The following is a 14,369-nucleotide window of genomic DNA, read 5'->3' as shown; positions in this document are numbered from 1 at the left end:
CAGTAGCACACGAACGTCAACACAGCCACATCCAGTGATACTGATCAAGTATTTCTTTTCTAATTAATCATCATTTCTTGCCGCCATGGCTATTTGTCGTATCATGCTTTTGTCGTCATGCTTTTGTCGTCATGCTTTTGGAAAAATACACTTTCAGCCTATTAAGACCTATCATTACCCCCACCCCACCCCCCCCCATCCCCCCCCCACCCCCGGTCTCGAATAGCAGCTAGCATCTGCTGAAGGGACATTAAAACCCAAAAACCAAACCAAACCAAACCCCCACTGACCCTCTTCCCCCTCCTCCTCCGTCGTCCCGCTAAAATACGCGACAGTTCTGGTTGTGAAAATGGTGCCCTTATCAAGTCTTAAGAGTTTCTGAAAGGGTAATGGGTTTTTATTATGCTAGAAAAATAAATCAAAAGCTACAAGAATTGTTAAAATATGCATGCGAAATTTAAGGACTCAAACGATTAAGTGGCCTAATCATTAATATACGTTAGTATTACTTCCTTGACGCCACCAATTGAACACGCACGACATTTTCAATGATGACCATACATTTTGCACTGCCCCAAGCGATCCTTTTAAGAGTTAAACAATGGGTGTCGTGTGTCCAACGATTTCAACAGAAAAGCTGAGTGTCCTTTTTGTGATGCTACCAACACCCTCACTGATCAGTAGAACTTTTTGGTTTTTATATTGGTTTTTCAAAACCTGACACAAACGTCTCTGAAGCTGTATCACGATACTACATAAATTATGTTTGTGTTTGATTTTGGCTTAGTATTGTAAATTTGTTTTGTACGCACCTTTGGGAAAAACTTGAAAATAAAATCTTGAAATCTTGAAATGCAATGACCACGAGCAAAGCCTGTCTTCAAACCAATCTTAATTAGGAGCGAGACATTTTTATTTTCTGCACGGACGACCACCTCATTCAACCAGCCTTGCAACGCTAACCGTTCGCTCAATGATTTCCTTTCCAAGCAAACGACCGGAACCCCGGCAATGACGCAACTAACCCACAGACCTTCAAATCCTTTTGGAGACTTCCCTCTTACGGCCCGCTAAATTATAGATTAAAGATTCTCGAGGGAGGGGGAAAAGAAAGAGAGAGAGAGAGAGAGAGAGAGAGAGAGAGAGAGAGAGAGAGAGAGAGAGAGAGAGTGACGAGGAGAGAGGATGAGAAATAGAAAGTAAGCTGGAGAGAGAGAGAGAGAGAGAGAGAGAGAGAGAGAGAGAGAGAGAGAGAGAGAGAGAGAGAGAGAGAGAGAGAGAGAGAGAGAGACATAGAGACAGAAAGAGACAGGAACAGAGCTAGCGTTGGATGATGGCTTGGGGGAGTTCTCCTTGCCAATGGTCAGTAATTAAGCGTCCCCGAGTGGCCACCATATTTTCAATCACGACAATTGAGTCCTATTAGGGAAGAAGGAATTGACGTTTCTCGCCCATAGTGTGCCAAATCGCCTTGCTCAAAGGATGTCCACCTGCGGCTGCTTATTTCTCTTTCCTGTAAGGCACAGTCTTCCTGTGTGAACAATTTGACTCATCATCTCAGATCTGTTCCGACTTTAACATGGGATAAGACCATCCCTCCACTTAGAGGCCTACTAAAAATCAACAGCATTGGTGCTCTCTGCAGGTATGACCACCTGCTGCTGCTCAATGCGGGACAAAGGCACAGTCTTTTCCGTGTAAACATTTCGACTCTCCATCTCAGATCTGTTGAGGCTCTAACATGAGATAATTAAGGCCTTGGTGCTCTCTCAAAGTAGGTATGACCACTCTCTACTGTTGTATGCGGTACAATGGCTGAGCCATGCCAACTTGACGATTTTTCATTTGTTTGAAACTCCATGCATAATGTACATGTATACAAGAAGTTAAAAAAACATTGTCCTTATCACTCTGTGCAGTGTGGGAGTTTTTCTTATAAATGAACTTCTAGCGGACCCTAGTAGCAATCTGAGAATGGTATTTATTGACAACAAGAGACATTCTCACTCTGTATAATCATGGTGCATGTGGCCAGATTCTTATATCGTGTTTTTCAAAAAAGAAAACGTTTTTTGGACTAGTTACCCAATGTGGAACAGGTGAACGAGACGGCGATGTGTTATACATAGTTTGTGCCGTTGAATGTTAGAGCAGGTTTGATTGCAAATAATGTATGCTGGTGTAGTACACCTGTGTTGTTGTTGTACCTATTCAAATTGTTGATTTTTGATAGGTTAGAGCAGGTTTGATTGCAAATAATGTATGCTTGTGTAGTACACCTGTGTTGTTGTTGTACCTACTCAAATTGTTGATTTTTGCGCTGGAAATGTTTGTAGGTTAGAAAGAGAGAGAAAGAGAGAGAAAGCGAGAGAGAGAGAGTTTGTGCCGTGGAACGATAGAACATGATTGAAAGCCGATAATGTATGTTAGCACTGTAAACTTGTTTGTCGTTTGTCGTTGTCCATATTGTTAATTAATGCGCTGGATATGTCTTTAGGTTTAAGAGAAAGAGAGTGAGAGAGTGAGAGAGAGAGAGTGAGAGCGTGCGTGCGTTCGTGTGAGTATATGTTAGAGAGAAAGATAAAACCGGGTGATTGTCCATAAATACAAACACACGGCATGTATTACTGACCCCCCCCCCCCCCTCCCCGTTGAAATGAACCTTGTGTGTTTAATCAATAAAATGTCTTACGTCTTACGTCTATAATCATGGAGCAGTCGGGGTGTTGACTGTTGGTATTCGTCCAAGTGGTGGGATTGTCTTATCCCTTGTACACATCCTGAAATGATGAGCCAAATGATGTTTTCACGGGATGGGCTGCAGACTTTAATTAAGCGTTATCTTCTTGTGCTGCGTCTGGCCCTTTTATGTCTGTGTGGATGTCTGCAAGTCCGTCGGTCCACCTTTTCGATCTCCTTTTCCTGTGTATTTTTGTTCCCATGAAAACGCCTTTGACAGAGAGGGAGGGACCTGCTGTCTGTTTTTCCTTTCCTGTTCCCTCGCCCCTCTTATGCTTTCCTTTCTCTCTTACGTTCTTTCCAGCTTTGCTTTTCTGCAACTTTCCTTTTCATAGTGACAGCGCGCAGAGAGAGACAGAGATAGAGAGAGAGAGAGAGAGAGAGAGAGAAAGAGAGAGAGAGACACACACACAAAGAGAGAGACAGAGACAGAGAGACAGAGAGAGACGGAAAGAGAGAGAGACAGAGAGACAGAGAGAGACGGAGAGAGAGAGAGACAGAGAGACAGAGAGAGACGAAGAGAGAGACGAAGAGAGAGAGAGAGAGAGAGAGAGAGAGAGAGAGAGAGAGAGAGAGAGAGAGAGAGAGAGAGAGAGAGAGAGAGAGAGAGAGAGAGAGAGAGAGAGAGAGAGAGAGACAGCGAGCGCCAGGAATAGCAAAATTAATGGAGTAATCCCCCTGAAAAAGGCTTTTGTCTCGGTGGCCTGAGGAGAACAGACCAGTACTCCAAGAAATGTTAGCCAGACAATTTCGGATGTTTAATGCAGGGGCAGTCTCAGTCACCCCAGGGTAACAGGAAATCAATCTCCACATCCCTTTTTACTGTTTATTTGGTCCTATCAGATGAAACACCTTTTGGTCTTATGGTCACTCGGTACTAATTTACGAATTGTGTCCCTAGCGATTCTCGAAACATTTTAACAGATTGTTTGACTGCAGTTTAAGTCCCATTTTGTTTCGGGACTAGTTTGAAAGTATGGAAGAAGTGTATTAAATTGTAATGTTCTTAGAAGTTTCTAAGGACTCAAGGTGGAATGAAATACATTAACAGGACAGCAAAACCGCGTGTTTACTTGATTTTCGCGTTTTAGCCCAACAGGAACACCCTTTTGGGAGCTGTTAAAAGTTTAACTTGTTTAAGTTTGCATTTCTAACACTATTGTTTTTTACAGTGGCCTGTCCTCATGTATCTTTTTTATACCAGTGCAAGCTTTGTGCAAAACAAACACCTCCTGATTTCACAATATAGCAGCTTGTACTTTTGTTTATTTTATTTATTTAAACACAAGAGAGAAAGGTGTGAGCCTAACTAGGACAGCAAGGCAATTATGGGGAAACGCAACTGACTGAAGTAAACTGACTGAAGTCTGAACCTCAGACGACTCCTCGCTGTTTTCCCACCTCTAGTGGACGACTTCCCACTGTTTTCCCACCTATCGCACTCACACGTTCCCAGTTTTCCACGTGTAACACGTTCAGCCCAACTTATTATCGAGTCGCTGTTCCTTCCTCTTTCGCAATTACCTCCCTGGAGAGAACTCTCTAGCCGCAGAGTCCTGATTGACATGGCCACTGGACGATAGGTTGGAAGCAGACGACACCGGACGGGAATGAATTTCACACCTCGGTTCTGTTTTCCCCACCTTGACCTTTCCACTGTTGTCCCTTTACGCAGCTGTTGCTAGAGTTAGGTTCGCTTGAAAGGTCCTTGTGGACGGAGTTTGTTTTTGTGTGTGTTGAAATCGCAGGGGACAAAACAAGAGCTATTTAAAGACGCACTATTACGCCAAGAAAATAAAACTTCAACGTTACCGATTCTCCGACCGACCCTAATCCGTCCTCCCTACAATAGAACGTTTATGGCTTTTCTAAAACATTATTTTAACATGACAAAACTCGATTTTGCAGTCTTTACAAGGAAAGGTTCTCATCTTCGACGTCCAGGGGACATAGAGTGCACGATTTTCGTCCAATAAAAAGTCACATGCGCATTGATATATAAAAAAAAAAAAAAAAAAAGCGACTCGAATTTGTTTGGTCTTGTGATTGAAACAAACAAAAAAACATTTTGTGGTGGCCTTATTGTTAAAGGCTACTACTAATCTTGCACAACTTCCTCTTTTCAAAGAAAAAGCCCACTTAACCTCACTTTTAACCCGCCCGACTTTTGCGTTTCAGGTGGGGGGTGGGGGGGGGGGAGGGGTGGGGGGTGGATGCTGGCAGAACAACAGCAATATTCAATATGTCTGTACATTCTTCGGCTTCCTCTTTAATTCCTCCCGCCTTGGCAGAAAGGACTCTTGCGGTCGTAGTTTTGGTTTGTTTCTGCCTTGCAGATATGATCTTTTCAGGTCAAGGAACACTTCATACGGAATCGACGAAGCTGCCTCGTGGTGTATGATTTCTCTGGAGGGTTCATTTTTTATGATTGAAAACCCATCCCGGGGACATACTTCAATGAAATCTAAGCTTGATGTATCGTGAGAATACTGTGTATTTGTATTATCTGCTTGTGCATGAATTATGGATCAAAACGCACAGTTCTTTTTGCCCAAGCGAGTAGATGGTTTTGATACTATAATTATTTGTTTCCGATGACAACGCCACCAAAATTAGGGTCGGTTTTTTAAATTTTTATTGACTTTGTTTTTTCTTTGAACAAGTGCATGGGAATTATTGTTGACCGGAAATTGTGCAACCTGAATGCCCTGAATCCCGGAGAAGAGTGATTTTCATTGTTTAAGTCTGCACAATCGAGTTTTGTCATTATTAATTTTAACTGTGATGGTATACACAAGATTGAAGGTTTCATTGTCCAAAGAAACAGATTTCTCAAGGCTCACTCTCATAGTTGATTCCAGGTTTTTTGGTTTTTCGCACGAAGGTATTTACATTAATGAAAATACCAGCTAATTGGTTTTCATTGTTGCTGCAGGGATACATTAATACTACTAATTGACTGACACACACTTGGCAATAGACAATACACACATACACATAATCCAACTCAGGCGCAACACACACACACACACACACACACACATACACACACACACACACACACACACACACACACACACACACACAAACACACACACACACACACCACCACCACCACCACCACAACCCCACCACCACTGCCACTCACACCACCTTACCACCCCCCTCCCCGCATTCCCACCCTTCTCCGCTCTCGCAATAGGCCCTCCCCACTCACACCAAGACACCCCACAACAGCAATACTCACACAGTGAAGTGGTAGATGAAGCATTTCCAGCCCGTGGGCCGCTCCAAGAAGTTGTAGACCTTGACCTGTAGGGTCACCCTCCTGTTCATGTTGCGGCGGTAGCGGCACTGGTCGTCCAGCAGCCGGTCCATCTGAGTGATCATGGGCTTGAACTCAGCCCACGACGCCTGTGACGTCATGCTCTCCCCTCCGTCACCCACCCCCTCCTGCTCCGGAGACATCTTGGTGGCGATTGAGGCAAGAGTGGTGGTGGTGGTGGTGACGGCGGTGGTAGGGGTGGTGTCGTCGGAGGGCGGGGCGTCGTTGGCGTTGGTCTGAAGCTCCGCTAACTCCATACGAAACGACGCCGTCATTCAGCTAAGCTCTGAGGCTTATTAGGGAAGCGAAGATAATTCACTTTTTTTTTTTTTTTACATTTAGTCAACTTTTGATTTCTTTTCAAGAAGGGGGTTAGAACAAGCAAACCCTGCTTTCCTTAGCCGGCAATGTGTTCCGATGTTCCTTTCTGACCTGACCACTACACTGTATTTCTGGAACAACAATGGGTTTTTTTAGATGAAAATATCACCAAAACACACAGTCCTGAAAATGTCCAATAACCTCAGAGGTTTTCAGTATTCGATTACAGCATTAACACTCCGCTGTAGCAGGCACTCGAGCGTGTGACGGGAGATGATAACATCACGCAAAACAAAGCTCACGTTATTCAGACACAAGAGACTTTTTTTCAACCCGGCTTCATTGCAAAATCCCCATGCAGGTTCCCAAACACAGAGATTGCTTGGTCTGAAATTGAGAAAAAAAAAAGCCTGTAAAGTAAGCACGTGGCTAGGGGCAATAGAGACAAGGGACGTTCGAATGTGTTTAGAGGATCATGTTAGATAGTTTGCTTTTTTTATGCTCTCCTTTAACAAAACTGCTAATTTATTATATATTATATATATAGTATTATGAAAGAAAGATTCGAGAGATTCACAGTGACTACTTTTCCCTTTTCCGTTTACCCTTTTCCCACTGAAGATTCGTTTAGTTCACTAAGCTTAGTAGAAAAGGTTATCATCTTGCTTTATATATTTTAGAAACACTCAAAATGTACTGCTTAAATCCAAAAGTGAGACGTAAATATCAGAGATAGGGATACAAAAAAAAAGCAACTAACACTAAGTTCTTTTTAAGGAGTTTTAAATTCTGTCATGGTCGACTAAACATCCCACACTTGGGCACACGGACAAACCAACACAGCATGTAAACATGAAAGCACAGATCTTGCAACAAGTGGTGAAAACACTGACTCTGACAAGATTTGCAAGATTACATTTCACCCCGTCTGTACTAATTCCATAAGAATGAAAATCTTGCATACCTTTATAGTGTTGATGAAAACACTGAATTTCTCAAAATTGCTGAAAGCTAAAAAAAAACACGACCTTCTTTTTTTTCTAAAGTCTCACCACCAAGATGGTATCTAATCCCAAGCACGCACTGATGAGCACTGAGACATCAAAAGCTCACCTACTAAGCGGCTTTGAGCAGAGGGAGATCAAACGATGCGGAAGCCGCAAGCATACACACATCCATCTCTCCACATTATGTTCCAGTCGGAGTCCATGCGTTTTAATTGTGTGGGGAGGAGCAGAACTCGACTGGAGAAGCGTTTTGCGGTAAAATTCATTATTGCGTTTCTTTTTGTGTGCTGGTGGTAGGGTTCAAAAACACTGAAGGACGTTGTGGTGTAGGCTGAATCAGAAGAGGCTGCTGGAAAGACGTTGATTAAGTTTGAAAGCTAAACAACAGGTGGTGGCAGTGTTTTTAAATTCCATGTTTACATGCTTGAAGTGTGCAGCAAAATCTTTGTCGAAGGGCGAATGAGTACAATAGAGAACCAAGTCAAGAATGTTATTGTTTCTGTTACATCCTCGTACTTTGTTTGCACACAAAAAGCCTACAGTTGTATGAATAGAATAATGTTGCTGCAAGGTTGTCGTTGTTGTTGTTGGTGTTGTCTGTATTGTGGTTGTTGTTGTTGTTGTCTACGATGAAAATACACTTCTTCAAACCCTTGCTGGTTTCTTAAACTCTTGTAGCAGTACAGCAAATGCAGTCAGTTTTCAACGGGTCAGTACATCCCTTACCCTTACATCCTTTTTTATCATTTTTTTTTATCACAGAAACACTATTTTATGAACGAGACACACACCGCCACTGAACCGAATCTGAAGACTGAAAACTCGGGACAAAAACACCGTGTACTGAGAAGCTCCAGACACAACCACTCGAGTTTCTTCAAGAGAGTCCTGTCAGATAAAACTGGATAAATTGAGTCAATTGTTCTCATCTGAATGGCCCTTGAGTAAGTTCAATAAATTGTATAAAATTTGCCCGACTGAAAGGCACTTGAGAGTATCTTTAACAAGCCCCAAGCATCTCCTTCACCGCAGTACACCCTACGTACGATGTGTCTGGAAACACCTCCGCGCGGAGGGGTATTCAGGCCAGCGCAGCAAAGATAAAGAGGGAATTTTTTCTCGGCTCGCCCGGCAACAAGCACTGTCTCTATACTGAGTACCAGGAAAGAAAACTTCACTACCACCAGGAAAAAACTCAACACGCACTTTTTGTCTGCAGGCTCTTGTGTTTATCAAAGCGAAACACACGGGTGCTTAATGGTATCAAGTCAAGCAGCTTTTTTTTTTTAAAGAACATCGACCGTCATTCAGGCAGCTGTTTTCCTGTTTCCAGCGGCAGTTTTCCGTGAAACAAGAAAACTTTTGTCAGAAAGAGAACAATTGACTGATTTATCGCACGAAGTAGAACCCTGCGGTTGTTTAGTGATCAAGGTGAAGAAGTATCTGTACAGACGTCATGGAATGTGTGCCTCACGTTTTATATTTCAGTTCAATTATGACCAACACTTTACCGGTGACAGTCTTGTCCTCACTGTTGACGAATTGTGTAGAGGTTTTGCCTTTTTAATGCACGGACATTTCCCTCGTCCTTTCTCATACTTATGATGAGGTAAGCAATACTAAAGACTGAATGCTAACGTTTTAAAGCGCACCCTTTTTACCTAACTGTTTCAGAACGTCCCGATGCGACAGAAGCGCGTATAATTATGTTCATTTTTGCACATACATGAGAATCAGTGCTAAATCAAACATTTTTATTATTTAAAAAAATATACGTTTAATTTATAGCCACTTTTGAATGTGGAATTCTTGAACAATCAATCCATGACGTACGCATATCCGGGTTCTTTTTGCAGGAAGTACAGTCACCAAAGCTGCTTCTCAGCGGGGAGTGGCCGCCATTTTTGTAGGTCTCGACTCATTATCCTTCAGTTGGGAGACGTCACATCCTTTTGTCAGTGTTCCTGTAACCAAGCAACATAGATTGTCTGGATAAATATTTGACATTTCACTGGTAAACAAAATAAGAAGCTCAAAGAGAGAGAATGAGAGAGAGAGAGAGAGAGAGAGAGAGAGAGAGAGAGAGAGAGAGAGAGAGAGAGAGAGAGAGAGAGAGAATGAGTATCGAAGTGGAGTGTGGACGATGAGGGGAGGGAGGGGGGGGGGTTGTTGAGTAGTGAGACAAAAGTTAAAATGATACTCCTGTCAATAAGAAAACGGTCACAAATTGCCCCAAGACTTACACATTTCGGTTTGTAATATTGTCTCCACACAGCGGGAGTACCTTAAAATAAGAGATCAATTCAATGTTCAATTATTCAAGGGCGTATTTGTCCATATCCCCTTCATCTCTAGCTCTCTATCTCCCTCTTTCTCTTTCTGCATTTATCTCTCTATCTCTCCCAAGAACTCTATGTCTGTATGTGTGTCTGTCTGTGTGTCTGTCTGTGTGTCTGTCTGTAGTTTTCTGTCTTGCCATTGTATTTTTATCTGTCCGTCCTGTGCTCTCTCACTTATTTACTCGCTCACTCACTCACTCGTTCGCTCACTTATAATCACTCACTCACTCACTCGCTCTAAACTGAATACAGAATTGTCACTCTCTCTTGGGGTCCCTCTTTCTCACACTCTGTCTCTCACTTTTCCCTTGCATATTTGTTTATCCTCCTTCTCCCTCCCACCACCCCCCCCCCCCCCGCAAACCCTCTCAAATGATCAACTGCCCCTCCCGTACCAGCAAACTGTGCAGTCGTGACGGACAGGTAATTTCCGTAATAGGCATGCACGTGTGTCACCTGCTGTCATTCTCCAGGGTCATGACCTTGGCAAATTGAAGGTCAATTATCCTGGAAGTTGACAGCCATTACTTGACCTTTTGACTGATGCTTTTTATCACGAGTCTTGACCGTTGTCAGTTTTGGGAATGACCGCGCTTTCATTCAAAAGTCTGAATTATAGCGATCGTTTCTGAGATTTGGACTGATACGCCGGAGTCTTTCCTCCAATTACTTCCTTCCACGTGAATTCCTAACAGTTCAAATAGCATACATTTAATATTGGCACAAAAGTACAAACACACAAGGAACAATATGCAACATGGAAAACGGCCTATCTTCACAGCAATGTAACATTTATGAAAACGAAATGTTTGACTAATACGCACCAAACCCCAACCTCTAAGACGGAAAAGGATTAGCGACCATCGACCATTGCCTACAAGTACACCCACCCAACCCCCTCCCACCTCTTGTTGTTGCAATTGAATATCTGAGAATTACGGTAACTTACCCAGCCTCCCTTCCCATTCACACACCAGCTCCCATCCCATCCATGAAGTCGCACAAAATCGGCATCCAAATCACGAGTCAAAAGTATTGGCCCATTCACACCCTCGCTCCCATCTCATCCATGAAGTCGCACAAAATCGGCATCCAAATCACGAGTCAAAAGTATTGGCCCATTCACACCCCCGCTCCCATCTCATCCATGAAGTCGCACAAAATCGGCATCCAAATCACGAGTCAAAAGTATTGGCCCATTCACACCCCCGCTCCCATCTCATCCATGAAGTCGCACAAAATCGGCATCCAAATCACGAGTCAAAAGTATTGGCCCATTCACACCCCCGCTCCCATCTCATCCATGAAGTCGCACAAAATCGGCATCCAAATCACGAGTCAAAAGTATTGGCCCATTCACACCCCCGCTCCCATCTCATCCATGAAGTCGCACAAAATCGGCATCCAAATCACGAGTCAAAAGTATTGGCCCATTCACACCCCCGCTCCCATCTCATCCATGAAGTCGCACAAAATCGGCATCCAAATCACGAGTCAAAAGTATTGGCCCATTCACACACCAGCTCCCATCCCATCCATGAAGTCGCACAAAATCGGCATCCAAATCACGAGTCAAAAGTATTGGCATGATGCCTCACACAAGCGGTAAGTAGCTACAAGTGCACGCTCAGAGAGCAAATGCACTTTTGTTTTGATTGCCAGAACCAATTTTGACAGGTGACACACTGAAACAAAATTACGTAATTCTGTTTTCTCACATTGCTTCAGACTGATGTTTACAACGAAAAACAAATGCATCCCACATTCAGCAGTTAAATTGGGCATTGTCCCCGACCGTGATTTTCAAACAGTGACAAACTGAAACCAACAAGAACTCATCATTCAAACTTGTCCGATTGTCAATGGGCTTCATATCTATCCGAGATTTTCAGACTGAAAAAAGTATTTTTGAATTTTCCGACTCAGCAGTCAAACGTCAGTGATGGAATGTGGCTACTTTATTATGGCATGAAAATCAATTTTACGCGTTCTTTCATTTAGAAAAATTGAAGAATTAACACAAATCAAATATTCATGCGAAGCCAATCTTACACAATGCCAGGTTAACGCATTTATCCATTCTGAAAATGAGTTATACGTCAAATCAAATATTTATCTCTGTGTTAGTTGCAACTTGGCTCACAGAACTGTCCAACGTTGCTGGTCGACTTTGGCATTCATGCATCGCGTAAGAAAGGTATTGATTCTTGTGATGCCATTAAAGAAATGTTTACGCATTAAGCACTTTTATAGAAACGGTTTTCATGCACAGTGAGAATGGCTATAATTATACAAGTTTACCCCCGCGCACAAATGGATCTTGCAAAGGGCAGTAAAGCTTATCCCGTTTCCGTTTGTGAGCGTAATAGGGATTGCGGTGTAATGCGTGAAAACCAACAACTGGAACTTTAAAGGAAAACGGAGTCGAAGGTTTCAAGTTTTCAATGAAAAAACCCCGATCAGCTCCACTTGCCGAGCAGGACAGGCGAAAAGAGCATCTGCTCATCGGTCTACTTCAACGAAACAGAAATACCCGAAACTACATTTTCTGACCACTTGTTGCCAGTTTCATGCATAATCAAACAAGTCGCGTAAGGCGAAATTACTACATTTAGTCAAGCTGTGGAACTCACAGAATGAAACTGAACGTAGTCCGCCGCTAGTGCAAAAGGCAGTGAAAGTGACGAGCCTGTTTGGCGCGGTAGCGATTGCGCTGTGCTTCATAGCACGCTTTACTGTACCTCTCTTCGTTTTAACTTTCTGAGCGTGTTTTTAATCCAAACATACCATATCTATATGTTTTTGGAATCAGGAACCGACAAGGAATAAGATGAAAGTGTTTTTAAAACGATTTCGGAAATTTAATTTTGATCATAATTTTTATATTTTTAATTTTCAGAGCTTGTTTTTAATCCAAATATAACATATGTATATGTTTTTGGAATCAGAAAATGACGAAGAATAAGATGAAATTGTTTTTGGATCGTTTAATAAAAAAATAATTTTAATTACAAGTTTCCGATTTTTAATGACCAAACTCACTCATTAGTTTTTAAGCCACCAAGCTGAAATGCAATACCAAACCCTGCCTTTGTCGAAGATTGCTTTGCCAAAATGTCAATCAATTTAATGGAAAAATGAGGGTGTGACAGTGCCGCCTCAACTTTTACAAAAAGTCGGATATGACGTCATCAAAGGTATTTATCGAAAAAATGAAAAAAACCGTCCGGGGATATCATACCCAGGAACTCTCATGTCAAATTTCATAAAGATCGGCCCAGTAGTTTAGTCTGAATCGCTCTACACACACAGAGACAGACAGACAGACAGACAGACACACACACACACACACACACACACACACACACACACACACACACACACATACACCACGACCCTCGTCTCGATTCCCCCTCTATGTTAAAAGGTTTAGTCAAAACTTGACTAAATGTAAAAACAAGAATGGTATAGGTAATTAGAACGTTTACTATGAACAAAACAAAACGTTTCATTTACAATTACAGTTTTGTTTTGTCTATAACGTTCTAATTACCTACCATTCTTGTTTTTTTATTCTGAATTTTGGAAAATTGACAGTCTATCTTTTTTTGGAATTTTTCTGTTGCATGCATGTTACAGTAATGGGGGATATGCAATGCCATCTAAATTATCAAAAGTGATCGAAAACCCTGGACATTTCCTTTAAAATGCTCGGGCATGGGAAAGTGGCGGTCTTTTTGCGATGAAAGCAAACGCCAACATCTATTTTTAGATTAATTTTTATTTCAATATGGTGCATTTTTGATCAGGTGTTTGAATGTTTGAATGTTTTGCCTGTGTTAGTATGCTTGCAGCTTGTATTGATGTAGTGTTTCGTTGTTCACTTGTGTGCTGAATGCTGCTGCACATGCTTTTTTGCTTTGCTTTGTATGCAAATGTATGGGTTTTTTTCATTGTAAAGCGTAAAGCGCTCTATAAATCTCCCATATTATTGTTATTATTATTTGAGACTATCCCGAGTCGTACCTTGTGGTCCACCAAGGCACACCACAAACCAGGTACTTATCAGATTGATCCAATGTTTTCGGGCGTCCTCTGGTAAACTGGTGGGTAAAAGCAGGGCAGGGTTGTGGCCAGAGACTAACACAATCAGCCACCCTCTGACCTGTAGCTATGGCAGGAGACAAATAGTGATTGTCTAGACAAGAGGCAAATGGAATTAAGGTCTTTTGGCCTGTGGCTATTTCAAAGGGAATATGGGGAAACTGGTCTACATGCATATCGAAGAGTAACGATGTCACCACGAACACGAGAAAAACGGTGCTACACATACCATCCTACGTGTCACGGCGAATAGGGGAAACTGGTCTACATGCATATTTCGAAGAGTAACGATCTTCTTCTTCTTCTTCTTCTTCTTCTTCTTCTTCTTCTTCTTCTTCTTCTTCTTCTTCTTCTTCTTCTTCTTCTTCGTTCATGGGCTGAAACTCCCACGTTCACTCATGTTTTTGCACGAGTGGGGTTTTACGTGTATGGCCGTTTTTACCCCGCTATTCAGGCAGCCATACGCCGCTTTCGGGTTGAGCACGCTGGGTATTTTCGTGTTTCTATAACCCACCGTACTCTGACATGGATTAC

General features: G+C 42.4%; 1 protein-coding gene across 1 annotated transcript in view; it reads right to left on the bottom strand.

Annotated features, from left to right (window-relative positions):
* Positions 1-9,358, bottom strand: part of LOC138962003 (potassium voltage-gated channel subfamily KQT member 1-like) — a 53,148-nt gene extending 43,790 nt beyond the window's left edge. The window contains exons 1-2 of the mRNA XM_070333697.1: positions 9,226-9,358; positions 5,987-6,772 (exon numbers count right to left, since the gene is read on the bottom strand). Coding sequence (XP_070189798.1) covers positions 5,987-6,339 — 353 coding nt within the window. The 5' untranslated portion in view covers positions 6,340-6,772; positions 9,226-9,358. The remainder of the gene's footprint in view (positions 1-5,986; positions 6,773-9,225) is intronic.
* Positions 9,359-14,369: the final 5,011 nt, after the last annotated feature.

This window comes from Littorina saxatilis, linkage group LG3, assembly GCF_037325665.1.
Source record: "Littorina saxatilis isolate snail1 linkage group LG3, US_GU_Lsax_2.0, whole genome shotgun sequence".
Lineage (NCBI taxonomy): Eukaryota > Metazoa > Mollusca > Gastropoda > Littorinimorpha > Littorinidae > Littorina > Littorina saxatilis.
Note: the sequence above shows the minus strand (reverse complement) of the source record. Positions and strands in the feature narration are given on the sequence as shown.